General features: G+C 44.0%; 1 protein-coding gene across 9 annotated transcripts in view; it reads right to left on the bottom strand.

Moving 5' to 3' along the window:
• PPP6R2 (protein phosphatase 6 regulatory subunit 2) overlaps positions 1-26,551 on the bottom strand; it is an 84,967-nt gene that overhangs the window by 38,661 nt on the left and 19,755 nt on the right. For 7 of the 9 annotated variants that reach the window (XM_067698515.1, XM_067698507.1, XM_067698508.1 and 4 more), the window contains one exon: positions 1,501-1,743. In XM_067698515.1, the coding sequence (XP_067554616.1) occupies positions 1,501-1,727 (227 nt within the window). In that variant the 5' untranslated portion in view covers positions 1,728-1,743. Of the gene's footprint in view, positions 1-1,500; positions 1,744-7,934; positions 8,075-24,500; positions 24,615-26,551 lie in introns of those variants that run through there. The other 2 variants (XM_067698513.1, XM_067698514.1) reach the window with 2 other exon arrangements.

Raw genomic sequence — 26,551 nt, 5'->3', positions numbered from 1 at the left:
CACTGTTCTATTTGCTTACTTACATGCACCCTTCCCTCAGAGTTAAAGGTATTCTCACTGCCTTGTTTGCTTTGTTTGTACTCACCCACTGCTAACCTCTCCCAAACTCTGACTATAAAGCTCTCCTGGCTCACTGATGCCACGCTGGGACCCCTCTACCCAGAACCACAACATGCTGCCCCAGCCCTTCTCCCTGTCACACTGTCGCCAACACCCTCCAGACAGGGAGACCCTCGACGGGTCAGCAACAGGACACATTTGGGAGTGACAGAGTGAAAGGAATGGGGCCCACTAATGGCGATGCTGAGATAAGAGGCGCTGACCAGGCACATCTCAGGGACGATGGCCTCTGATCTATCACAGGTGATCACCATGGCCCCAATCCCCTGGCTCCCCAACAAGCAAGCCCCCGCCTCTTTGCAGAGCTCTCCTCTTCCAGCGCCGGCTGCCTCCCTGTCAGAGGGGCGCGGTGGACCACCACGACTGCAGCACTACTCCCCATCACCCCGTCCTTCTTTACTTGCCTCCTAAGTCATCAAAGACTTTCTGTAAAAAGTAAAGGGCCAGAGAGTCAATATTTTAGAACGCCTATGTTGTCACGGCCAACGGGTCATGGATGTGTCCAACAAGACTTTCCAGTGAAAATGACGGACAAGGAAATGTGAATTTTGTCATTTTCATGTGATATTATTATTTTTCTATTTTTTCCATTTAAAAATGTAAAGCCATTCTCAGCTTGCAGGCCTCACAAAAACAGAATCTGACCTCAGGCCGTAGTTTCCCAACTAAGACTTTACCACCACACGCCGACTCCCTGTGGGACACGTGCGCAGCTGAGGGCACCCTGTCTGCCCTGAATCCCTCTGCATCACTAGCCCCAGCTCCCCCGCTTCCCAGAGCCTGCTCGGGCCCAAAGAGGCACCCTCAGAGCCAGAGGCCAGCTCTGCTGTCCTTCCTGTCACCTGAGGCCCCACCCATTCACACTCTGTCCTCACTCCAACCCTTGTCCTAAGTCCTTGCCCTGTCCCTTTTGTTGTCCCCTAACATCCCAGCCGACTGTTGAATGGAACATTTTAGGAAAAACTCTGAGAACGGTCAGGATCACTAATGACACAAAATATGTCCTCCAGGCCCAAGACCCCACGGTCAAGCAGTCAGATGCCGCCTGTCTCTGGGGACTGGCTGTTTCACCAGTCAGGCCAAGGCTGCACCCATCGGTCTGTCAGAGCTCAGCCTTTCTTCAGCACATATTCACCCAGAACACTCCAACACGGTGCAGCTCGCTATAATCCAGAGTGAGGAATCACACACAGGAGATCCCCAAATCTTCAACATCACAGAAGCCAAGCCCACCGGAGGGGCCTTCTCGCATGTCAGGCGGGGCAAACGTTTACGGTCAGCCACCCTGTCAGAAAGCCCGGCTCTGACCGTCCTCAAGCCCTGCCCGCTGCCACCCTGCACGCTGCCCAGCGCCAGGCCACCCAGCGCCGCGGTACGTACTTGAAGCGGACCTTCTCTTCCACGCCCAGGGCCGGGTCCTGTGTGACGAGGCTCACCAGCTCCTCCATGCTCTGCTGCCTGCACAGGAAGTCCAGCAGCTTCCGGTTCTGGGCCTTGCACTCCTGCAAGATGTCATCTTCATCCATTAACTCTCGCAGCGTCACGTCCTCCTTATCCAGCAGCTTGTCGACGTGGGACGTGGTGCTCAAGTCAAACTTCCAGAACATGGTGACGGCCACAGAGCTGCGAGCAGACAAGAGGGTCACTGCCACCAGGTGCGAACCCGCCTCAGCAACCCCCGCACCCAGGTCCCAAAGTCCACCCATAACGGGGCCCGGGCTGCAGGGGGCACTCCCCCATGTACGGCAGGACAGCTCAGCTTCCTGTCCTCCCGTGGGGGCCCCCGGGGCTCCCGCCACTAGCCCCTGGGCTCTGAGGCCAACACATGCCGGTCGCCCACATGTCCGACGGGGGATGCCCCTCCACCCAAACAGCGAGGCTCACAACCCTCCTCCCCAGCGTCCAGCCCCTCCTCAGTGAACACTGGGCATCTCTCCCCAGACGTCTCCGTACCATATATATTTTTAATTTTCTGTATATTATGTTTTGACATCTTTAAAAAACTTTCTGATTGAGGAGACACTGCCCCTCCTGGGCGGCCAACTCCTAGAGATGGCAAAGGGCTCTCAGGAGCACTCCTGTGACCTGCAGGCTGACCCGCTGGAGCCCTCCTCCTCTGTGGGCCCACACACACCCAGGGGACTACGTTCCACTGCCTTCATTATCCCAGGGCCAGGGGCCAGGCAACCAGGAGCCACCCATGTGGCTTAGAGCCCGCCGAGATCATCCAAGCAAGCTGACCCGAGGCTGTTCACCCTGTCCAGTCTTGCCTTCGGAGCGGAAAGCCCAATAAAAGCTGCAGCCTCGGCTCTGCCCTGGCTCCTCCCCCTTCTGCCTCTGGCCCCCCTCGGGCTTCCTGCACGTGGCCCTCGTGCGGTCGGTGCCTCCGGCCTCCAGGACCCGGGAGTGTAACGAGCTCTGCCTCCCTGTCCCTCCTGCACCTCCTCTCGTGGCCGCACCCGCCTGGCCATCCCTTACAGGACACAGAGCAGCTCCCAGCACAAACCTCAACAAGCCACGCTCAGGACAGCTCCCTCTGCTCGCCCCTCCGCCCCTCTGCCATCCCCACCTACTCGGCCCCTCGTCTCCTTGCATCACCTTGCTGAGTAAGCCAGGGCTGTCCCTGAGGCCCCCACCTCCCTCACATGCACACACTGAGTCCTAGGTCCTGTCACGCCACTTAAGGACTCTCGATCCACCCACCCCTTCCCCTGTACCCCACATCACCCTCTGCGGGCTCCTGCTGCCTTTGCCTGGACTCTACAAGGCCTGAAGCACTCAGTGAGTCTCATATGTCAGTCTGTGGGCCTAGGTTGGTTTGCAACAAAGTTTTCGCTGTTGGATACAAAATGAAAAACATAAAGCCTGCATCTTCAACAAAGTTACACCTGTATCTTGAGATTACCTTTCCAATGTTACACAGATCACTACGTGCAAAATCATGGTGATAGCAGATGGGACTTACCTAATAGTTTTATTTAGAAGAGAAAAGGACTTTTCACGTGACGTGAGCCCCAGTGTGTCTGTGCATGAAGCCCAGCTGCCCAGGAGTCCCGGACACAGGCCCCTCAGCTGTCCAGCCACAGCCTCCACAGCCTCTTGTCTTTGCCGCGTCCAACTCACTTTCCCAAAACACGAACACACGTCTTCACGTCCCTCTCACGGTGGTTTAAAGCCTGTGCTAGCCCCAAATGCCCACTGCTCACCAGGCCGCCTCTCCCAACGTGCCTCCAGGTCCTCTGGGCACTTCCCGCTGCCTCCCCGACCCCAGGGATGCCGTGTCTCTCTTCTCACACACACCGCACTCTCTGCCTTTGCCCTTCTGCACACACTCCTGTGCTCAGTCCCTTCACTGACAAAATCCCACCTGCTCCACCAGACTCAGAGGTGGGGCCGCTTGGACTTGCAGCGCAAGGGACTCCACAAGCTGACCTGCACTCAGTTTCCATCTAGGTCCTAATATCTTCCTTATTTCTCTCTTGAGGAGTGCATATGGGTATTTGCCAGTGTTAGTTACAGACTCTGGGGGACCAGAAATAATGATTACTAGGTGTACCTTCAGGAAAAGATGGATGTCCCCACACACACATCAGGTGCCCTCTCTCCTAAGGCCCTACAGAATGACTCATGTGCTTGGATAACATACAATCCAGGGAAAGAGGGGAACCAGAGGGAGGACCCCCACCTAGCCAAGGCTTTGTTTCCAAACAAGAACTTGCCAGACATGGCAGCTAGAGGTGGCTCCTATGCGCCCTGTTTTCAGTGAGAGTGGGTGAGTGTCTTGAAGTGAATATAGGGTATCTTGAAGTCTGCCTTGTCTGACACTATTACAGCATACCATTCTTGTGGTTTATATTTGCTATATCCTTTAACATCCTTTTACTGTCAAACTATTTGTATTTATATATACATATATATATATATATTTACATTTATATATATTTTTTTTTTACGGTACACGGGCCTCCCACTGTTGTGGCCTCTCCTGTTGTGGAGCGCAGGCTCTGGACGCTCAGGCTCAGCGGCCATGGCTCACGGGCCCAGCCGCTCCGCGGCATGTGGGATCTTCCTGGACTGGGGCATGAACCCGCGTCCCCTGCATCAGCAGGCAGACTCTTAACCACTGCGCCACCTGGGAAGCCCCCTGTATTTTTATATTTAAAGTGGTGTGATGAATTGGGAGATTCGGATTGACATGTATACACTGATGCGTATAATGTGGATGACTAATAAGAACCTGCTGCATAAAAAAATAAATAAAATTCCATTTAAAAAAAAGTATGATCCTCAAAAGAGTCACATAATTCTAAAAAAGACTTGAGACAATATTTTATAAAATATTTAATTTTACTCATATGCTTTGTTACTTCATTGAAAAGCACGTATTTAGCACCTATTATAAGCCAGAACTGCATTATATACAGGGGTTATAACAGTGAGCAAAACAAATACAGTCTATGACTTCATGGAAAATTCAGCCTACTACGGCAGTTTCATAATGATTATATAATCACGCAAATATATAATCAGTTATAGAGTATTTAAAATTTTAGGTACAACAGGTATAGAGAGCTATGTAAATATATGATACAGGGGCAGAACTCAATGACTAACTGGATGTGGGAGAAAAAAGGTCAAGGATTAATTTTGGTTCTTGACTGCATACATAGCTGGAGACGTTCACAGATATAGGAATCTTAAAAGATCATTGCATTGCACAATTTCACAAGGCATCATTCACATGTTTGCAGTGAAAATCATTAACTTCTTTGACTTTGTACACAAGCTTGATATTAATTTGAAAGATCTAAGAAAATATGGCATGTAGGCAATTGGATGTATGCATGGTAAACTCAGGGAAACAGTTTGAGGTGGAGAAATAAATGAAGCCACAGAGAATAAATGAAGCCATGAGATTGTAGAGAAAAGATATAGGATGAGAAGAAAATAGTATCTGTGAAGCTAAAATATTTTAAGGCCTAATAGTGGTCCTGAGCAAAGAATACAGACTAAGAATAGCCAGACAAATAGAATGAAAATCAAGACAGTATGCTAAGTAGCTTAATGGTGGTAATTATTTCATGATGTATATATATATCAAAGCATCATGTTGTACACCTTAAATATGTACAATTTTTATTTGTCAATGATACTTCAATAAAGTTCTTAATTAAAAAAAATAAAAAAATAAAGTGTTTCTTTTTAAACAGCAAAGACTGATTGATAAGATCTTGCTTTGTTATTCTGTCTGTTATTCTCTGCCTTTTAATTAAAATATTTAGATCATTTACATGTAATATGGTTGGGTTTGAGTAATTTGAAAAAAATACAACATGACACTCTCAATAAATGAGGACACTCATGACACTCTCAATAAATGAGGAATAGAAGGGAACTTCCTGAACCTGATGAAGGGTATCTACTAAAAAACCTACAGCTATCAGCACACTTAATGCTGAAAAGACTGAATGCTTTCCTCCTAAGATTGGAACAACAAACTCTAAGCACTTGTATTCAAGATTGTAGCGAAGGTCCCAGGTAGTACTATAAGACAAGAAAAAGAAATAAAACACATACAGATTGAAAAAGAATAAGTAAAATTTTCTTTACTAACAAATAATATGATTGTGTAAGCAGAAATGCCTAAGAAATCTATACGGAAAAGAGCTACAAGAATTAATGACAGTGAACAGCTAGCTTACCAGTTACAAGGTCAATATCCAAAAAGTAATTGTATCTCCATATACCAGCAATAAAAATTGGTAAATAAAAAATATTTAACTTCTGCTAACAACATTCAAAAACATGAAATACTTCAGGATAATTTAATAAAATATGCGCAAGATCTGCACACTGAGGGACTTCCCTGGTGGCGCACTGGTTAAGAATCTGCCTGCCAATGCAGGGGACGTGAGTTCAATACCTGGTCTGGGAAGATCCCACATGCCACGGAGCAACTAAGCCCGTGTGCCACAACTACTGAGCCTGTGCTCTAGAGCCCGCAAGCCACAACTACTTAGCCTGCATGCCACAACTACTAAAGCCCACACACCTCTAGAGCCCATGCTCCGCAACAAGAGAAGCCACCACAGTGAGAAGCCCCCATGCAACAACAAAGAGTGGCCCTCACTCACCACAACTAGAGAAATCCCAAGCACAGAAACAAAGACCCAACACAGCCAAAAATAAATAAATAAATTTATTTTTTAATTTTTTTTTTTTGCGTTATGTGGGCCTCTCACTGTCGTGGCCTCTCTCGTTGCGGAGCACAGGCTCCGGACGTGCTGGCTCAGCGGCCATGGCTTATGGGCCTAGCCGCTCCGTGGCATGTGGGATCTTCCCGGACCGGGGCACGAACCCGTGTCCCCTGCATCGGCAGGTGGATTCTCAACCACTGCGCCACCAGGGAAGCCCCAATAAATTTATTTTTAAAAAAAGATCTGCACATTGAAAACTATGAAACGCTGCTGAGAGAAATTAAAGAAGACTTAAATAAATGGAGAGATATACTATGTTCATGGATGAGAAAATGTAATATTGTTAAGATGTCAGTTTTCATTAAACTGGTCTACTGATTCAATGCAACCCCAAATAAATCCTAGCAGATTTTTAAAAACAGAAATTGACAACTTGATACTAAAATATATATGGAAAAAGACCTAGAATAGCCAAAGCAATTTTGAAAAGGAAGAACAAACTTGGAGTGCTAACACCACCTATTTCAAGACTTACTGTAAGGTGAGATTAATCAAGACAGTGTGGTTCTAGTGGTTCAACAGAACAAAGTAGATAAGTCCAGAAACAGATGAATACATATATGGTCAACTGACTTTCAATAAATGTACTAAAGCAGTTTGATGGGGAAAGTATAATCCTTTTCAACAAATGATTCTGAAAAACTGAATATCTATATGTAAAACGACCTCAACCCTTACCTCACATCACACACGGATCACAGGCTTAACCATAAAAGCTGACACTAAAATTTTTAGAAGAAAACTTAAGAAAAAAATATGTGGGGGGACTTCCCTGGCAGTCCAGGGGTAAAGAACCCACCTTCCAATGCAGGGGACACAGGGTCGATCCCTGGTCAGGGAACTAAGATCCCACATGCCACGGGGCAACTACGCCCACGCGTCATAACTATTGGGTTCGCGCACCTCAATGAAAGATCCCGGGCTTCTCTGGCGGCACAGTGGTTGAGAATCTGCCTGCCAATGCAGGGGACATGAGTTCGAGCCCTGGTCTGGGAAGATCCCACTTGCCGCAGAGCAGCTAGGCCCGTGAGCCACAATTACTGAGCCTGCGCGTCTGCAGCCTGTGCTCCACAACAAGAGAGGCGGTGATAGTGAGAGGCCGCGCACCGCGATGAAGAGTGGCCCCCGCTTGCCACAACCAGAGAAAGCCCTAGCACAGAAACGAAGACCCAACACAGCCATAAATAAATAAATAAAAATTGAAAGATCCCGCATGCCTCAACGAAGATCCCACGTGCCACAACTAAGACCCGACGTAGCCACAAAAAAAAAGATAAATTAATTAATTTAATTAAAAATAAGATTTGTGAATTTGCGGTACATAAGATACAAGAAAAGACAAACTAAAAAAAAAATCTTATAAACAGCCAGTCCTGGTGTCTGAGGGATTCTCTGGGCCCAGCAAAGGGATCAAGTTTCCAGAGCCCTGAAGACAAGGGGTAACACCCCAAAATATGGACTCATTTTCCACTCTATCTTCATTGGCCACATCTCCTAATACCTGGCAAGCAAATGCAGTATTGCCTCACAATCTGATTGCTTCTCTGAGGTACCCACCAGTGTATTTGGGGAGAAGCTTCGAGAACAAGTTGAGGAGTGGCTGTCCTTCTGTGAGACTAGAGAGATTCCACGAAACAATCTGCATATCATGAAGGAGGAGTTCAGGCAGAGGAAGCAGCTGCCGGATTACTAGGAAGCTGGAGAAACAGGAGAAGAAATGCTTGAAGAAGGAAAACAAACGGCTGGCTGCGATTGCCCTGGCATCTCCAGAGAACAGCAGTAAGACCCCAGAGGAATGTGAGGAGACAAGTGAAAGACCCAAAAGGAGGCAAAAGCAAAAGCCCCAGGAGGCTCCTCAGGAGAATGGAATGGAAGACCCATCTGTCTCCTTCTCCAAACCCAAGAAAAAGAAATCTTCCACAGAGGAGCTGGGTAGTAGTGATCCTGAAGAGACAGCTGGCAGTGGAAGTCCTCCCAAAAGGAAGAAATCTTTCCCCAAAGAGGCACCAGTAAGTGACCCTGAAGAGCCAGTAAACAAGAGTGTCCCCAAGAAAAAGAAGACCTGAAGAGGCTGCTGCCAGCAAGAGCAGCAGCTCCAAGAAAATGAAAAAGCTCCGAAAGCTCCTCCCAGGAAAATCAGAAGGGACATTTCTCTAGCGGGGCACAACTTGCAGAGGTATTTCCCAATCCATCCCCTATAGCCCAATAAAAATTAAAAACAAACAAACAAACTGATAAACAGGATTTCATCAAAACTGAAAACTTCAATTTTGAATGATACCATTAAGAAAATAAACAGATAAGTCACAGACCAGGAAAAAAGTATTTGCTGTCTATATCTGACAAAGCATTCTTACCAAGAACGTGTAATGAGCTTTTAAAAAGCAATAATTAAAAAAAATACTTAACTAAACAAAATGGACAAAAAATTTGGACAGACACTTCGTAAAAGAAGATATACAAATAGCCAATAAGCACATGAAAAGATGATCAACACTGTTATCGAGGAAATGCAAATCAGAACCACAATAAGGTACCACTAGAAGGGCTAAAATTAAAAAGCTATCAATACCATGTGCTGATGAGGATGCTGAACTGAAACTCCCATACACTGTGAGTAGCACCATAAAATGGCACGACCACGATGGAAAACACTTCGCCAGCTTGTTATAAAGTTAAGCATACTTACCGTGTGACCCAGTAATTCCAGTCCGAGGTATTACCCTAGAGTAATGAAATCATAAATCTAAACAAAGACTCCTTGTAATTGAATGTTCACAGCTGCCTTATTCATAATAGTCAAACACTGGAAACAGCTCAAATATCCATCAACAGGTGAAAGGATAAACAAAGGATGGTGTACCTACAATGGAATACACTCAGCAAAAAGGAACAAGCACATCTGTAAACACAGATGAATCTAATAAACGTGGTAAGTAAAAGAAGCTGGACACAAAAAAGTAAAACTATAAGATTCCATTTATATGCAATTTTAAACAAAGCAAAATGAACCCATGGTGACAAAGAGACTAGTGGTTGCTTAGGATCAAGGGCTGCAGCACGAGGGAGTGACAGGATGGAGTTTTGGGGGTGATGCAAATGATCTAAACCTTGATTGTGGTGGTATATTTGTCAAAATACACAGAACCACAAATATAAAATGGGTCCATTTATTGTATATAAATTACACCTCAATATTATCATTATTATTAATTTTTTTTTCTGGCCGCACAGCATGTGGGATCTTAGTACCCCCACCAGGGACTGAACCCGTGCCTTCTGCAACGGAAGCGCAGAGTCTTATTAACCACTGGACTGCCAGGGAAGTCCCTCAATGTTACTTTTTTAAAAACATACTGTAGGGGGCTTCCCTGGTGGTGCAGTGGTTGAGAGTCCGCCTGCTGATGCAAGGGACATGGGTTCGTTCCCCGGTCCAGGATGATCCCACAGGCCACGGAGCGGCTGGGCCCGTGAGCCATGGCCGCAGAGCCTGCGCGTCCGGAGCCTGTGCTCCGCAACGGGAGAGGCCACAGCAGTGAGAGGCCCGCGTACCGCAAAAAAACAAAACAAAACAAAAAAAACATACTGTAGGGCTTCCCTGGTGGTGCAGTGGTTAAGAGTCCGCCTGCCGGAGACTGGTTCAAGATGGCAGAGTAGAAGGACGTGCTCTCACACCCTCTTACAAGAACACCAGAATCACAACTAACTGCTGAACAATCATCAACAGGAAGACACTGGAACTCACCAAAAAAGATACCCTACATCCAAAGACAAAGAAGAAGCCACAATGAGACGGTAGGAGGGGCGCAATCACAATAAAATCAAATCCCATAACTGCTGGTGGGTGACTCACAAACTGGAGAACATTTATACCACAGAAGTCCACCCACTGGAGTGAAGGTTCTGAGCCCCACGTCAGGCTTCCCAACCTGGGGGTCCGGCAACAGGAGGAGGAATTCCTAGAGAATCAGACTTTGAAGCCTAGCGGGATTTGACTGCAGGACTTTGACAGGACTGGGGGAAACAGAGACTCCACTAGTGGAGGGCACACACAAACTAGTGTGCACCTCGGGACCCAGGGGAAGGAGCAGTGACCCCATAGGAGACTGAACCAGACCTACCTGCTAGTGTTAGAGGTTCTCCTGCAGAGGCAGGGGGTGGCTGTGTGTCACTGTGAGGACAAGGACACTGGCAGCAGAAGTTCTGGGAAGTACTCCTTGGCGTGAGACCTCCCAGGGTCTGCCATTAGCCCCACAAAAGAGCCCAGGTAGGCTCCAGTGCTGGGTCGCCTCAGGCCAAACAACCAACAGGGAGGGAACCCAGCCCCACCCATCAGCAGACAAGTGGATTAAAGTTTTAATGAGTTCTGCCGACCAAAGCAACAGCCAGCTCTACCCACCACCAGTCCCTCCCATCAGGAAACTTGCATAAGCCTCTCAGATAGCTTCATCCACCAGAGGGCAGACAGCAGAAGCAAGAAGAACTACAATCCTGCAGACTGTGAACAAAAACCACATTCACAGAAAGACAGACAAGATGAAAAGGCAGAGGGCTATGTACCAGATGAAGGAACAAGATAAAACCCCAGAAAAACAACTAAATGAAGTGGAGATAGGCAACCTGCCAGAAAAAGAATTCAGAATAACGATAGTGAAGATGATCCAGGACCTCGGAAAAAGAATGGAGGCAAAGATCGAGAAGATGCAAGAAATGTTTAACAAAGATGTAGAAGAATTAAAGAACAAACAAACAGATGAACAACACAATAACTAAAATGAAAAATACACTAGAAGGACTCGATAGCAGAATAACTGAGGCAGAAAAATGGATAAGTGAGCTGGAAGACAGAATGGTGGAAGTCACTGCCATAGAACAGAATGAAGAAAAACGAATGAAAAGAGATGAAGACAGCCTAGGAGACCTCTGGGACAACGTTAAACGCAACAACATTCACATTATAGGGTCCCAGAAGGAGAAGAGAGAGAGAAAGGACCCGAGAAAATATTTGAAGAGATTTTAGTCGAAAACTTCCCTAACATGGGAAAGGAAATAGCCACCCAGGTCCAGGAAGCACAGAGAGTCCCATACAGGATAAACCCAAGGAGAAACACGCCGAGACACATAGTAATCAAACTGGCAAAAATTAAAGACAAAGAAAAATTATTGAAAGCAGCAAGGGAAAAATGACAAATCACATACAAGGGAACTCCCATAAGGTTAACAGCAGATTTCTCAGCAGAAACTCTACAAGCCAGAAGGAAGTGGCATGATATACTTAAAGTGATGAAAGGAAGGAACCTACAACCAAGATCACTCTACCCGGCAAGGATCTCATTCAGATTCCATGGAGAAATCAAAAGCTTTACAGACAAGCAAGAATTAAGAGAATTCAGCACCACCAAACCAGCTCTACAACAAATGCTAAAGGAACTTCTCTAAGTGAGAAACACAAGAGAAGAAAAGGACTTACAAAAACAAACCCAAAACCATTAAGAAAATGGTAAAAGGAACATACATATCGATAAGTACCTTAAACGTGAATGGATTAAATGCTCCAACCAAAAGACACAGGCTCGCTGAATGGATACAAAAACAAGACCCATATATATGCTGTCTACAAGAGACTCACTTCAGACCCAGGGACACATTCAGACTGAAAGTGAGGGGACAGAAAAAGACATTCCATGCAAATGGAAATCAAAAGAAAGCGGGAGTAGCAATACTCATATCAGATAAAATAGACTTTAAAATAAAAAATGTTACAAGGAAGGACACTACATAATGATCAAGGAATCAATCCAAGAAGAAGATATAACAATTATAAATATATGTGCACCCAACATAGGAGCACCTCAATACATAAGGCAATTGCTAACAGCTCTAAAAGAGGAAATCGACAGTAACAAAATAATAGTGGGGGACTTTTTAACACCTCACTTACACCAATGGACAGATCATCCAAACAGAAAATCAATAAGGAAACACCAGCTTTAAATGACACAACAGACTAGATAGATTTAATTGATATTTATAGGACATCCCATCCAAAAACCGCAGATTATACTTTCTTCTCAAGTGTGCATGGAACATTCTCAATAGATCACATCTTGGGTCACAAATCAAGCCTCAGTAAATTTAAGAAAATTGAAATCATATCAAGCATCTTTTCTGACCACAACATTATAGATTAGAAATCAATTACAGGGAAAAAAATGTAAAAAACACAAACACGTGCAGGCTAAACAATACGTTACTAAATAACCAAGAAATCACTGAAAAAATCAAAAAGGAAATCACAAAATACCTAGATAAAAATTACAATGAAAACACAACGACCCAAAACCTACAGGATGAAGCAAAAGCAGTTCTAAGAGGGAAGTTTATAGCTATACAAGCCTACCTCAAAAAACAAGAAAAATCTCAAACAATCTAACATTACACCTAAAGGAACTAGAGAAAGAAGAACAAACAAAACCCAAAGTTAGCAGAAGGATAGAAATCATAAAGATCAGAGCAGAAATAAATGAAATAAAAACAAGAAAACAACAGCAAAGATCAATAAAACTAAAAGCTGGTTCTTTGAGAAGATAAACAAAATTGATAAACCATTAGCCAGACTCATCAAGAAAAAGAGGGAGAGGACTCAAATCAATAAAATTAGAAATGAAAAAGGAGAAATCACAACTGACACTGCAGAAATACAAAGGATTATAAGAGATTACTACAAACAACTGTACGCCAATAAAATGGACAACCTGGAAGAAACGAACAAATTCTTAGAAAGGTATAACCTTCCAAGACTGAACCAGGAAGAAACAGAAAATAGGAACCGACCAATCACAAGTAATGAAATTGAAACTGTGATTAAAAATCTTCCAACAGGGACTTCGCTGGTGGTGCAGTGGTTATGTATCTGCCTGCCAATGCAGAGGACGCAGGTTCAGTCCCTGGTCCGGGAAGATCCCACGTGCCGCAGAGCAACTAAGACCATGCGCCACAACTACTGAGCCTGCGCTCTAGAGCCTGTGAGCCACAACTACTGAAGTCCGTGTGCCACAACTACTGAAGCCTGCGCGCCTAGAGCCTGTGCTCTGCAACAAGAGAAGCCACCATAATGAGAAGCCTGTGCACCACAACAAAGAGTAGCCCCCGCTCACTGCAACTAGAGAAAGCCCGCATGCAGCAGCGAAGACCCAATGCAGCCAAAAATTAAATAAATGAAAAAATAAATTTATATTAAAAAATATATATTATATATAATATATATTATAATATATATAATATATAATATATATAATATATAATATATATTATAATATATATAATATATATAATATATAATATATAATATAATATATATAATATATATAACATATATAATATATATATAACGCAAATCAATCAACGTGATACACCATAATAACAAATTGAAGAATAAAAACCATATGATCATCTCAATAGATGCAGAAAAAGCTTTTGACAAAATTTAACGCCCATTTATGAAAAAAAACTCTCCAGAAAGTGGGCAAAGAGGGAACCTACCTCAACATCATAAAGGCCATATACGACAAACCCACAGCAAACATCATTCTCAATGGTGAAAAACTGAAAGCATTTCCTCTAAGATCAGAAACCAGAGAAGCATGCCCAGTCTCACCACTATTATTCAACATACTTTTGCAAGTCCTAGCCACGGCAATCAGAGAAGAAAAAGAAATAAAAGGAATACAAATTGGAAAAGAAGTAAAACTGCCACTGTTTTCAGATGACATGATACTCTACATAGAGAATCCTACAGATGCCACCAGAAAACTACTAGAGCTAATCAATGAATTTGGTAAAGTTGCAGGATACAAAATTAATGCACAGAAATCTCTTGCATTCCTATACACTAATGATGAAAAATCTGAAAGAGAAATTAAGGAAACACTCCCATTTACCATTGCAACAAAAAGAATAAAATACCTAGGAATAAACCTACCTAGGGAGACAAAAGACCTGTATGCAGAAAACTATACGACACTGATGAAAGAAAATAAAGATGATACCAACAGATGGAGAGATATATCATGTTCTTGGATTGGAAGAATCAATATTGTGAAAATGACTACACTACCCAAAGCAATCTACAGATTCAATGCAATCCCTATCACATTACCAATGGCATTTTTTACATAACTAGAACAAAAATTCTTAAAATTCGTATGAAGACACAAAAGACCCTGAATAGCCAAAGCAGTCTTGAGGGAAAAAAACGGAGCTGGAGGAATCAGACTCCCTTACTTCAGACTATACTACAAAGCTACAGTAATCAAGACAATATGGTACTGGCACAAAAACAGAAATATAGATCAATGGAACAGAGATAAACCCATGCACCTATGGTCAACTAACCTACGACAAAGGAGGAAAGGATATACAATGGAGAAAAGACAGTCTCTTCAATAAGTAGTGCTGGGGGCTTCCCTGGCAGCTCAGTGGTTGAGAGTCTGCCTGCCGATGCAGGGGACACGGGTTCGTGCCCTGGTCTGGGAAGATCCCACATGCCGCGGAGCGGCTGGGCCCGTGAGCCATGGCCGCTGAGCCTGCATGTCCGGAGCCTGTGCTCCGCAATGGGAGAGGCCACAACAGTGAGAGGCCTACGCACCACAAAAAATAAAAAAAAAATAAGTAGTGCTGGGAAAACTGGACAGCTACATGTAAAAGAATGAAATTAGAACACTCCCTAACACCATACACAAAAATAAACTCAAAACGGATTAGAGACCTAACTGTAAGACTGGACAGTATAAAACTCTTAAAGGAAAACACAGGAAGAACACTCTTTGACATAAATCACAGCAAGATCTTTTTTGATCCACCTCCTAGAGTAATGGAAATGAAAACAAAAATAAACAAATGGGACCTAATGAAACTTAAAAGCTTTTGCAAAGCAAAGGAAACTACAAACAGGATGAAAAAACAACCCTCAGAATGGGAAAAAATATTTGCAAATGAATCAACAGACAAAGGATTAATCTCCAAAATATATAAATAGCTCATGCAGCTCAATATTAAAAAAACGAACAACCCAATCCAAAAATGGGCAGAAGGGACTTCCCTGGTGGCACAGTAGTTAAGAATCCACCTTCCAATGCAGGGGACACAGGTTCAAGTCCTGGTCCGGGAAGATCCCACATGCTGCAGAACAACTAAGCCAGTGTACCACAACTACTGGGCCTGCGCTCTAGAGCCCATGCTCTGCAACAAGAGAAGCCACCACAGTGAGAAGGCTGCACACTGCATCGTTGCCCCGCTCGCCGCAACTAGAGAAAGCCCGCGCGCAGCAACCAATACCCAACTCAGTCAAAAATAAATAAATTTAAAAAAAAACAACAAAAAAAAACCCAAAAACAAAAATGGGCAGAAGACCTAAATAGACATTCCTCCAAAGAAGACATACAGATGGCTAAGAAGCACATGAAAAGCTGCTCAACATCACTATTAGAGAAATGCAAATCGAAACTACAATAAGGTATCACCTCACACCAGTTAGAACGGGCATCACCAGAAAATCTACAAACAACCAATGCTGGAGAGGGTGTGGAGAAAAGGGAACCCTCTTGTGCTATTGGTGGGAATGTAAACTGATACAGCTGCTATGGAGAACAGTATGGAGGTTCCTTAAAAAACTAAAAGTAGAATTACCATATGACCCAGCAATCCCACTACTGGGCATATACCCTGAGAAAATCATAATTCAAAAAGACACATGCACCCCAATGTTCACTGCAGCACTATTTACAATTGCCAGGTCACGGAAGCAACCTAAATGCCCGTTGACAGACGAATGGATAAAGAAGATGTGGTACATATATTCAATGGAATATTACTCAGCCATAAAAAGGAACGAAGCTGGGTCCTTTGTAGAGACGTGGATGAATCTAGAGACTATCATACAGAGTGAAGTAAGTCAGAAAGAGAAAAACAAATATTGTATATTAACGCATATATGTGGAACCTAGAAAAATGGTACAGATGAACCAGTCTGCAGGGCAGAAACAGAGACACAGATGTAGAGAACAAACGTATGGACACCAAGGGGGGAAAGCGGCAGGGTGGTCGTGGTGGTGGTGTGATGAATTGGGAAATTGGGATTGACATGTATACACTGATGTGTATAAAATGGATGACTAATAAGAACCTATTGTATAAAAAAATAAATAAAATTAAATTCCAAAAAAATTTGCTTTGAGGATATATATAGTACATACATTCGGGGCTGATTCTCCTTTTAAAGAGATATTTAATACAGTCTTTAGATGTACTAATGTATTTCACGCTATGGGGTTCTGTCTGTTTAGCATTTGCCCATTTTTTAAAATAAAAACATTTTGCATTATTCAAACCAGAAAATAAACAATAGTTCAAAAACAAACAAACAAAAAAAGAATCCGCCTGCCAATGCAGGGGACACGGGTTCGAGCCCTGGTCCGGGAAGATCCCACATGCCATGGAGCAACTAAGCCCGTGTGCCACAACCACTGAGCCTGTGCTCTACAGCCTGTAAGCCACAACTACCGAGCCCGCGTCCTGCAACTACTGAAGCCCGCGCACCCAGAGCCCGTGTTCCATGACAAGAGAAGCCACTGCAATGAGAAGCACGCGCACTGCAAGGAAAAGTGGCCCCCGCTCACTGCAACTAGAGAAAGCCTGTGTGCAGGAACGAAAACCTAACGCAGCCAAAAATAAAATAAATAAATATTTTTTTTTAAAAGTAAAGCTTTATTAAAAAAAACAAAAAAAACAACATACTGTATACAACAACAGACAGAGAGAAAGAAATCAGTAAAACAAATAATTAAGGCTAAATAATTACTGATGAAAAGCTATGAAGCTAAGTGCAAGATTCAGAAAGAATCCATAAATTGGAGAGGCTTATTATAAAATAATCTGTAATTTAAAATCTAAAGGATTTCAGTAACATCAACAAAAAACAGCCTGGCCCAGTGCCCCCCTTCTGCCTCTCCATCAGGAGCCTGACCTCAGTCTTCACACATATCCCACCAGCTTTCCTCACAGTGGCAGCAAACCTCCACCTTACCACTCCCATCCAGAATTCCTGTTCTACTGCTATTAACAAGCTTTGTGTTATCTAGTAATGTGATGAGGAATCCTAATATATCCTTAAATCACTAATCAAATTTTTAAATAAAATAGAATGGAGGTCAGAATTCTGTGGCATGTCAATCAGGAGAGGAGCATGCTAATGTAGCTGTCTTATTGAAGGAAAGCGGAGATACTGTTAAGCTTGAAAAGTCAGAGAAGAAATACCTGGGACTTTCCTGGTGGTCCAGTAGGTAAGACTCCGCGCTCCCAATGTAGGGAGCCTGGGTTCGATCCCTGATTGGGGAACTAGATCCCACATGCATGATGCAACTAAGAGTTTGCATGTGGAACTGCCCTGGTGGCACAGTGATTAAGAATCTGCCTGCCAATGCAGGGGACATGGGTTTGAGCCCTGGTCCGGGAAGATCCCGCATGCTGCGGAGCAACTAAGCCCATGCACCCACAACCACTGAAGTCTGCGTGCCTAGAGCCCATGCTCCGCAACAAGAGAAGTCACCGCAATGAGAAGCCCACGCACCACAACGAAGAGTAGCCCCTGCTCGCTGCAACTAGAGAAAGCCCATGCACAGCAACAAAAGACCCAACGCAGACAAAAATAAATAAATAAATAACCATTATTAAAATTAAAAAAAAGAGTTCGCATGCCACAACTAAGAAGTCAGCATGCCACAATTAAAGATCCCGCATGCCGCCATGAAGCGCCTGTGTGCCACAACTAAGACACAACGCAGCCAAAATAAATAAATAAATACATATTTAAAAAAAAAAAAAGAGAAGAAAAAATACCCATGACAAAAGATCTTAAGTTCAGGGAGGTCACACACACACAAAAAAATTAGAATGTGTAATTTTAATCTGCCGTAAAACAAAAACAAAACAATCTATCCAACGGAAAACAGGAAAGGAGAAATAAAAGCAAAAGTATTAGTAAATGAAAATGTGAAATAAAATGGAGAAATTAGTACTAATACACAACACTGTAAATCAACTATACTTCAATAAAAATAAATTTTAAAAAATAAATTAGTACTAATATAATAATTTCAACAACTGAATATGGGATAAACTAATCAATGCAAAAGAGTTTTCTCAGATTTAATTTTTAAAAAACAATATCCAACAAAAGACACACTTTAAAAAAACTGAAAAAGGTAGAAATGAAAAGACTGAAAAACATCCACAAGGCAAATGTGAACCAAAATAAATTTGAGCCACAATCTTTACGTCTGACAAACTAAAAGTTAAGATAAAGTGAGATGCAAAGAATGTTATAAACAAGTAAAAGGGACAATAGGACAAGAATATATAACCATCACAAAGACAGAGGCATTTTATAGTATTGTTCAACTTCTATAAACTTTATTGCAACAACTGAGAGAAATCCATATATGAAAAATGCCTTGGCCCTGGGCATTTATTCTAGAGAAATAAAAAGTCAAAAACTGGAATTGGTCCAGATGGTCCTTGACACATGAACGCTAAAGTGTGGTCCATCCATACCATGGAATATGACTCAGCAACCAAAAGGAACAAACTACTGATACGTGCAACAACTTGGATGAGTCTCTACGGCAGCAGTCCCCAACCTTTTTGGCACCAGGAACCAGTTTCGTGGAAGACAATTTTTCCACGGATTGTGGGGGGGTTGGTTCAGGCAGTAATGCGAGCAATGGGGAGCGGCGGGAAGCAGCAGATGAAGCTTCGTTCACTCGCCCGCTGCCACTCACCTCCTGCTGTGTGGCCCGGTTCCTAACATGCCATGGACCAGTACCTGTCCACAGCCTGGGGTTTGGAGACCCCTGCTCTAGAGAATTATTGCTGAGCAAAAAAAGCCAATCCTGGGGACTTCCGTCGTGGTCCAGTGGGTAAGACTCCTCACTCCCAATGCAGGGGGCATGGGCTTGATCCCTGGTCAGGGAACCAGATCCTGCATGCACGCCGGAACTGAGAAGTCCACATGCTGCAACTAAGAAGTCTGCATGCCGCAACTAAGAAGCCCACTTGCCTCAACTAAACATGCCGCAACAAAGATCCCTTGTGTCACAACTAAGACCCGGCACAGCCAAAATAGATAAATAAACTTTTTGTTTTTTAAAAAAAGCCAATCCCCAAAGATTACATACTGTATGATTTCATTTATATATAACATTTTTGAAATGAAAAATTTTAGAAATGGAGGACAAATTAGTGGCATGAGAAGCAGGTAGGTGGAGAGAGGGAAATTAGTGTGGTCGTAAAAGTACAACAATAGAATCCTCGTGGCTTTGGAACTGTTCAGCATTTTGTCTTTGATGGTGGATACACAGCCACACAGATGACAAACTATAGAACTAAACACCTGCACAGACAATACAAATACAACTCAGGAAGTATGAGTAAGATCAGCGGACTGTATCAATGTCAATTCCTGGTTGTGATTTTTCTACTATAACTCTGCCAAATATTACCACTGAGGGAAACTGGACAAAGGGTACAAGGGATATCTCTGTATTATTTCTTACAGCTGCAATGTTAAAAAGGTGAATAATATTAATAACCTCAAGCTATAAAAGAGACACAAAATTCTACACCCGAAGGACAGAGAATACAAATTCTTTTTGAAAACACCATGTAACATTTAAAAATATAAACCACATATTAAACCAATAAAGGAAGCCTCAACAGACTCCAAAAGACCACTATCTTGCAGACTGTGTTCCCCAAACAATAAAGCATAGTAATTAATATATCAAGGATAGTTTTTAAAAATCAGTGACAAGCTGATCCTAAAATCCATATGGAAATGCAAGTGGTCCAGAACACACAAAACAATCTTGAAAAGGAACAATGCTGGAGGACTCATTCTTCCTGATTTCAAAATTTACTACGAAGTTCCAGTAAACAATACAATGTGGTACAGGCCTAAGGAACAACATGTAGATTGATGGAATAGAATTGAGACAAGAAGTAAACACTCATGGGCTTCCCTGGTGGCGCAGTAGTTAAGAATCCGCCTGCCAGTGCAGGAGACATGGGTTCGAGCCCTGGTCCGGGAAGATCCCACATGCCGCGGAGCCACTAAGCCCGTGTGTCACAAATACTGAACCTGCGCTCTAGAGCCCCCGAGCCACAACTACTGAGCTCATGTGCCACAACTACTGAAACCCGCGCACCCTAGAGCCCGTGCTCTGCAACAAGAGAAGCCACCACAATGAGAAGCCTGCGCACCGCAACGAAGAGTAACCCCCGCTCACCACAACTAGAGAAAGCCCGTGCGCAGCAACGAAGACCCAATGCAACCAAAAATAAGTTAATTGAAAAATAAATAAACAAACACTCAGATTTACAGTCAACTGATTTTTGACAAGGGTGAAAAAATAATTCAATGGGGGTTAGAACAGTGTTTTCAATATATGATGCTGGAACAACTAGATATCTGCATGCGAAAGAATAAATGCAGACCCTTACTTATACACTGTATACAAAGATTTACCAACATTGATCAAAGACCTAAATTTAAGTGCTAAAACTATAAAACTCTTAGAAGAAAAAATCATGTATTTGCCGATGGTTTCTTAGATATGACACCAAAAGCAACAATAGAAAATATAACTTGGACTTCCTCAAAAATAGTTTTGTACTTCAAATGACACCTTTAAGAAAGTGTAAAGACAACCCACACCATGGGAGAACGTTTTCACAAAAGAAAATTTTTGCAAATCATATATCTAAAAAAGGACTTGTACCTAGAATATATAAAAAACTCTTACAACTCAATAATAAAAAGACAAATTTTAGAACAAGTAAAGGATCTGGGCTTCCCTGGGGGCACAGTGGCTAAGAATCTGCCTGCTAATGCAGGGAACACGGGTTTGAGCCCTGGTCTGGGAAGATCCCACATGCCACAGAGCAACTAAGCCCGTGCGCCACAACTACTGAGCCTGAGCTCTAGAGCCTGTAAGCCACAACTACTGAGTCCACGTGCCACAACTACGGAAGCCTGCGTGCCTAGAGCCCGTGCTCTGCAACAAGAGAAGCCATGACAATGCGAAGCCCGCGCACTGCAACAAAAAGTAGCCCCCGCTCACCGCAACTAGAAAAAGCCCGCACACAGCAACGAAGACCCAACACAGCCAAAAATTAATTAATTAAGGAAAAAATGAGTCAAGGATCTGAATAGACATTTCTCCAAAGAAAATATCCAAATGGACAAAAAGCACACAAAAAAATGCTCGGTACCATTAGCCATCTGGGAAATGCAAGTCAAAACCACAATGGAGGGACTTCCCTGGTGGTGCAGTGGTTAAGAATCCACCTGCCAATGCAGGGGACAGAGGTTCAATCCCTGGTCCAGGAAAATCCCATATGCCACGGAGCAACTAAGCCCATGTGCCACAACTACTGAGCCTGTGCTCTAGAGCCCGCAAGCCACAACTACTGAGCCCGTGAGCCACAACTACTGAAGCCTGCATGTCTAGAGCCTGTGCTCCACAAGAGAAGCCACCGCAATGAGAAGCACGCGCACTGCAACGAAAGAGTGGCCCCCGCTCACCGCAACTAGAGAAAGCCCACACACAGCAACGAAGGTCCAACGTAGACAAAAATAATAAAATAAATTAAATTTTTAAAAAATGTGGTCTATCCATACAATGGAATGTTATTCAGTAATAAGAAAGAATGAAGTACTGATAGGCCCCCATGTAGCCTGGTTGGTTTCACCGCAGCAGCACCGAGGCGGCCTCCATGCGCCGAGCGCCCACACTATGCTGCTCTGCGTGATGCCAGCACTGCACACCAGGCCTGGGTCTGCACACATCAGCCCACAGGCCGCAGGTTCCTTCATGGTGGGGATGGTCATACATCTTATGTGTTCCACAAGACAGCACCGGAGCACACACAGAACAAATCTTGACCAACAAATAAAACCAAAATTTCACCCAAATAATCATCATCATGCTACTCACTTATTCATACCTTTTATAGTCTGAAAGAATAAACTAAGTTAACATCTACTTATTTACCCCTAAATCATAAAAGAGAAAGTCTAGGCGGGATTTCCACCCTGTAAAAAAGAGTAAGACACTCAAGGGCCTCTGAGAACCCATCCCATCTGCAGAATCTGGTGCCCCAACTTATCTACCCCAGGGCCTGTGTGCTAAAGTCAGCCCAGCTCAACGTTCCAAGACACGGGGATTTCACAGGCTGGTTAAGTTCTTTTCTTTTTTTCTTCCCCCAATAAATTTATTTATTTATTTATTTTATCTTTGGCTGCATTGGGTCTTTGTTGCTGCACGCAGGCTTTCTCTTGTTGTGGTGAGCGGGGGCTACTCTTCGTTGCAGTGCACAGGCTTCTCATTGCGGTGGCTTTTCTTGTTGCGGAGCACGGGCTCTAGGTGCGCGGGCTTCAATAGTTGTGGCACACGGGCTTAATTGCTCCATGGCATGTGGGATCTTCCCGGACCAGGGACTGAACCCATGTCGCTTGCACTGGCAGGCAGATTCTTAACCACTGCGCCACCAGGGAAGTCCCAAGTTCTTTTCTTTTAATTTAGAAAACTAACAGGGTTGCCAACTTTTTCACTCTCCCAAGCCAGGAGGAGGGAGGGAGGGAAAGAGAGAGAAAGAAAAGCAGACACAAAGGGGCTTCCCAAAAATAAATAAATTAATTAAATTAAATTTTAAAAAAAGGAGGAAAGAATAAACTGTCATCTACAGTCACCTTCAATTCAGACAACAATGGCTTTTCCAATATCAAAAGAAGAAACCCATAATATCAGGATTGAGGATTATGTCTTACTTTAAAAAAATACAGTTTTAAGAAAAGCTCACCTTTGCTCATCTCACCAATATTACATACAGACCAGCATCTGAGAACCTCTATTTACATTACCATTGACACCTGAAATAAAAATAGGTTACTCTCAAAGTCATTCACTTAGATTGACTGTGTGCCTCACTAGCTCACACCTAGGCCATTAAACCAAAAATCTCTTGTGTAGCAACATTTCTGTGCTTCCGTGCATTTTAAGAAATACGTAATCTCATCAGTGGCATCCCTTAAAGAGTTCATAGCAATGGTATTGGTTTAGGCGCAGCTAATTTCACTGCCTAAGGAACTGGTTTAAACTGGTTCTAGAACTGTTACTCAGGTAATACTGCATAGTTCTTTTCCAAACGTTTCAAGATGACTTTACTTTCTTTTTTAATATTTACTTATTTATTCATTCATTCATTCATTTTTGGCTGCGTTGGATCTTAGTTCCGGCACTCAGGACTTTTCGTTGCGGCGAGCAGGCTACACTCTGGTTGTGGCGTGTGGGCTTAGTTGCCCCGCAGCATGTGGAATCTTAGTTCCCCAACCAGGGATCGAACCCGTGTTCCCTGCATTGGAAGGCGGATTCTTAACCACTGGACCACCAGGGAAGTCCCTTCCAAACGTTTCTTGTATCCCAACAACTATGCACTACTCTCCAAAAAGATGCTAGCATCCTCTTAATTGGCCCTCACCTACAGGAAGGCTAATTTTCCTTCCCTAGATGACCCAGAGGCCCGCCACTGACAGCGCATCTTTAGAACAAGCTACTGGCTCACAGAACTGGCGTGTTGACTTGAGACGTCTCTGGTTATATGTGAGATGCAACACAGCACAAGGATTCCCATCACATCCTGACAACAGCCTCCACAGTCTGTCTGGAATGCCAAGCAAAGTATTACCAGCATCTTCTAGACTCTTATCCAACAGCCAAATGAGAGGAACTTCAAGTTCCTCTTGAACTACCTCTTCATTTACTTCTTCTGGTTAGTATAACCATCGGACACAAGGCAGCTTCCAGAGAAATGCTGTCCATACGATCATGCAGGTCCTTGGACAGAGCCCTTCAGAAAAGAACATTCTGCAGTAGAGACTGTTGCTAAGAGAAAATGAGAATCTGAAATGCAGCCTATACCTGTCTGACCAATTGCTTTTTAAAAGTTTCACAACCGAGGTCCTGGCTCTGCTGTGTGACGTGACCTCTTGTGCCCTGGCGTCCTCACCTGTAAACGGGGGACCAGGAGCGCCGTCCACGTAGAGCTGCTGTGAGGCTGAACTGAGCTACCCCATGAGGAGCCCAGAACAGGGGCTGGCACACTTTCTCCTCAGTCTCCTGACTGCAAAGGAGAGAAGGAAACAGAGACAAGGTCACCTTGCCACAGAGCACGGGCTCACTTGCTCATGGGAGCTGACCGTGAGCCTCTCCCAGTGCCACCTTCAAGTGGCATCACACTGGTAGCTCACGTTGGACATGACAGAAGCATTAGCACTGTAGAAATCGACAAATGCTACAAGCCAGGAGGTTTTTGTGCTTTTGTTTGGTTTTTGGTTTTGACTTTAAAAAATTTTTTTTATTATTATTTTTATTTTTGGCTGCATTGGATCTTCCTTTCTGCGCACAGGCTTTCTCCAGTTGCAGCGAGCGGGGGCTACTCTTCATTGCGGTGCGCAGGCTTCTCAACCTGGTAGTTTCTCTTGTTGTGCAGCACGGGCTCTAGGCACGTGGGCTTCAGTGGTTGCAGCACGTGAGCTCAGTAGTTGCAGCACTCGAGCACTAGAGCATGTGGGCTTCAGTAATTGCGGCACGCGGGCTCTAGAGCGCAGGCTCAGTGGTTGTGGCTCACAGGCTTAGTTGCTCTGGGGCATGTGGGATCTTCCTGGACCAGGGATAAAACCCGTGTCCCCCACACTGGCAGGCGGACTCTTAACCACTGTACCACCATGGAAGCCCCGTGGCCAGGAGGTTTTTGACTCTCCCAGAGAGCCAGATATTAAACATTTACCAACACACCACTGGAATTCTATTGGTCTGGAAAAAAGCGACAATGTGAATCCATGGAGAGCAGCGGATACTTGCACAATCAGTCAAACAACAAACAAGACCATGTCTATACTGGGCACAGTCCACTGGGGGTGGCGGCGGGGGTGGGGACCAAAAAGAAGGGGGTGGGGTGGGAGGAACAGGTGAATAAAAATCTAAAATCAGAAGTGAAAAGAATAGCCACAGGACGCCCCTGGTGGCGCAGTGGTTAAGAATCCACCTGCTAATGCAGGGGACATGGCAGAGCAACTAAGTCCGTGTGCCACAACTACTGAGCCCACGTGCCGCAACTACTGAAGCCTGTGCACCTAGAGCCCGTGCTCCACAACAAGAGAAGCCACTGCAATGAGAAGCCCACACACCACAACGAAGAGTAGCGTCCGCTCTCCGCAACTAGAGAAAACCCGTGCGCAGCAATGAAGACCTGTGCAGCCAAAAATAAATAAATAAATATATTTAAAATAAGTAAATAAAAATAAAGAGTATGCTTATTTAATAGTCTGTTTCTTTTTTTAAAATACTTATTTATTTACTATTTATTTTTGGCTGCACCGGGTCTTAGTTGCTGCGCGAGAGATATTTAGTTGCAGCATGCGGACTTCTTAGTTGTGGCATGCAGACTTCTTAGTTGCGGCATGCAAACTCTTAGTTGCAGCATGCATGTGGGACCTAGTTCCCCGACGAGGGATCAGAACCTGGGCCCCCCTGCACTGGGAGCGTGGAGTCCTACCACTGGACCACCGGGGAAGTCCCAATAGTCTGTTTCTGATAATCCCCAAATCTAAAATCTTGGGAGGGTTGTTTCTACTGGTTTTCGTGCATGGTGCCTTATTCCCTTGTGTGCTTGTCCAGTTTTGTCTGTGTGCTAATCAACATCCTTAAAAAATAGTCATAGGTGTTTTCTGCGTTTTAGGATGATGGTAACTTCCTCCAGAGAGGTTTTATGTTTGGTCCCATTGCTGCCTGAAGGCATTACCAAACCAGAAAACCTTAAATTCATGCTTCATTTCCCTGAGCTACGAAGTAATATGAACCTGGGCTACAAATCCTCCCAAAGGCCGATCCATAGCCATAACTCTCCCCCTTTTCTCCTGCTACATTTAGTAAAAAGCTGGGGGCAAAGATGGAGTTAGGCAGGTACGCTTCTAGCTCACCCTGCCTCTGAGGGTACAGACTTTCAGAGCCCATTTAATATGAGGAGGGCCCCCTTTAGGTTCTCTACCTTGAGAGGAC

Source organism: Pseudorca crassidens, chromosome 11 (genome assembly GCF_039906515.1).
Source record: "Pseudorca crassidens isolate mPseCra1 chromosome 11, mPseCra1.hap1, whole genome shotgun sequence".
Lineage (NCBI taxonomy): Eukaryota > Metazoa > Chordata > Mammalia > Artiodactyla > Delphinidae > Pseudorca > Pseudorca crassidens.
Note: the sequence above shows the minus strand (reverse complement) of the source record. Positions and strands in the feature narration are given on the sequence as shown.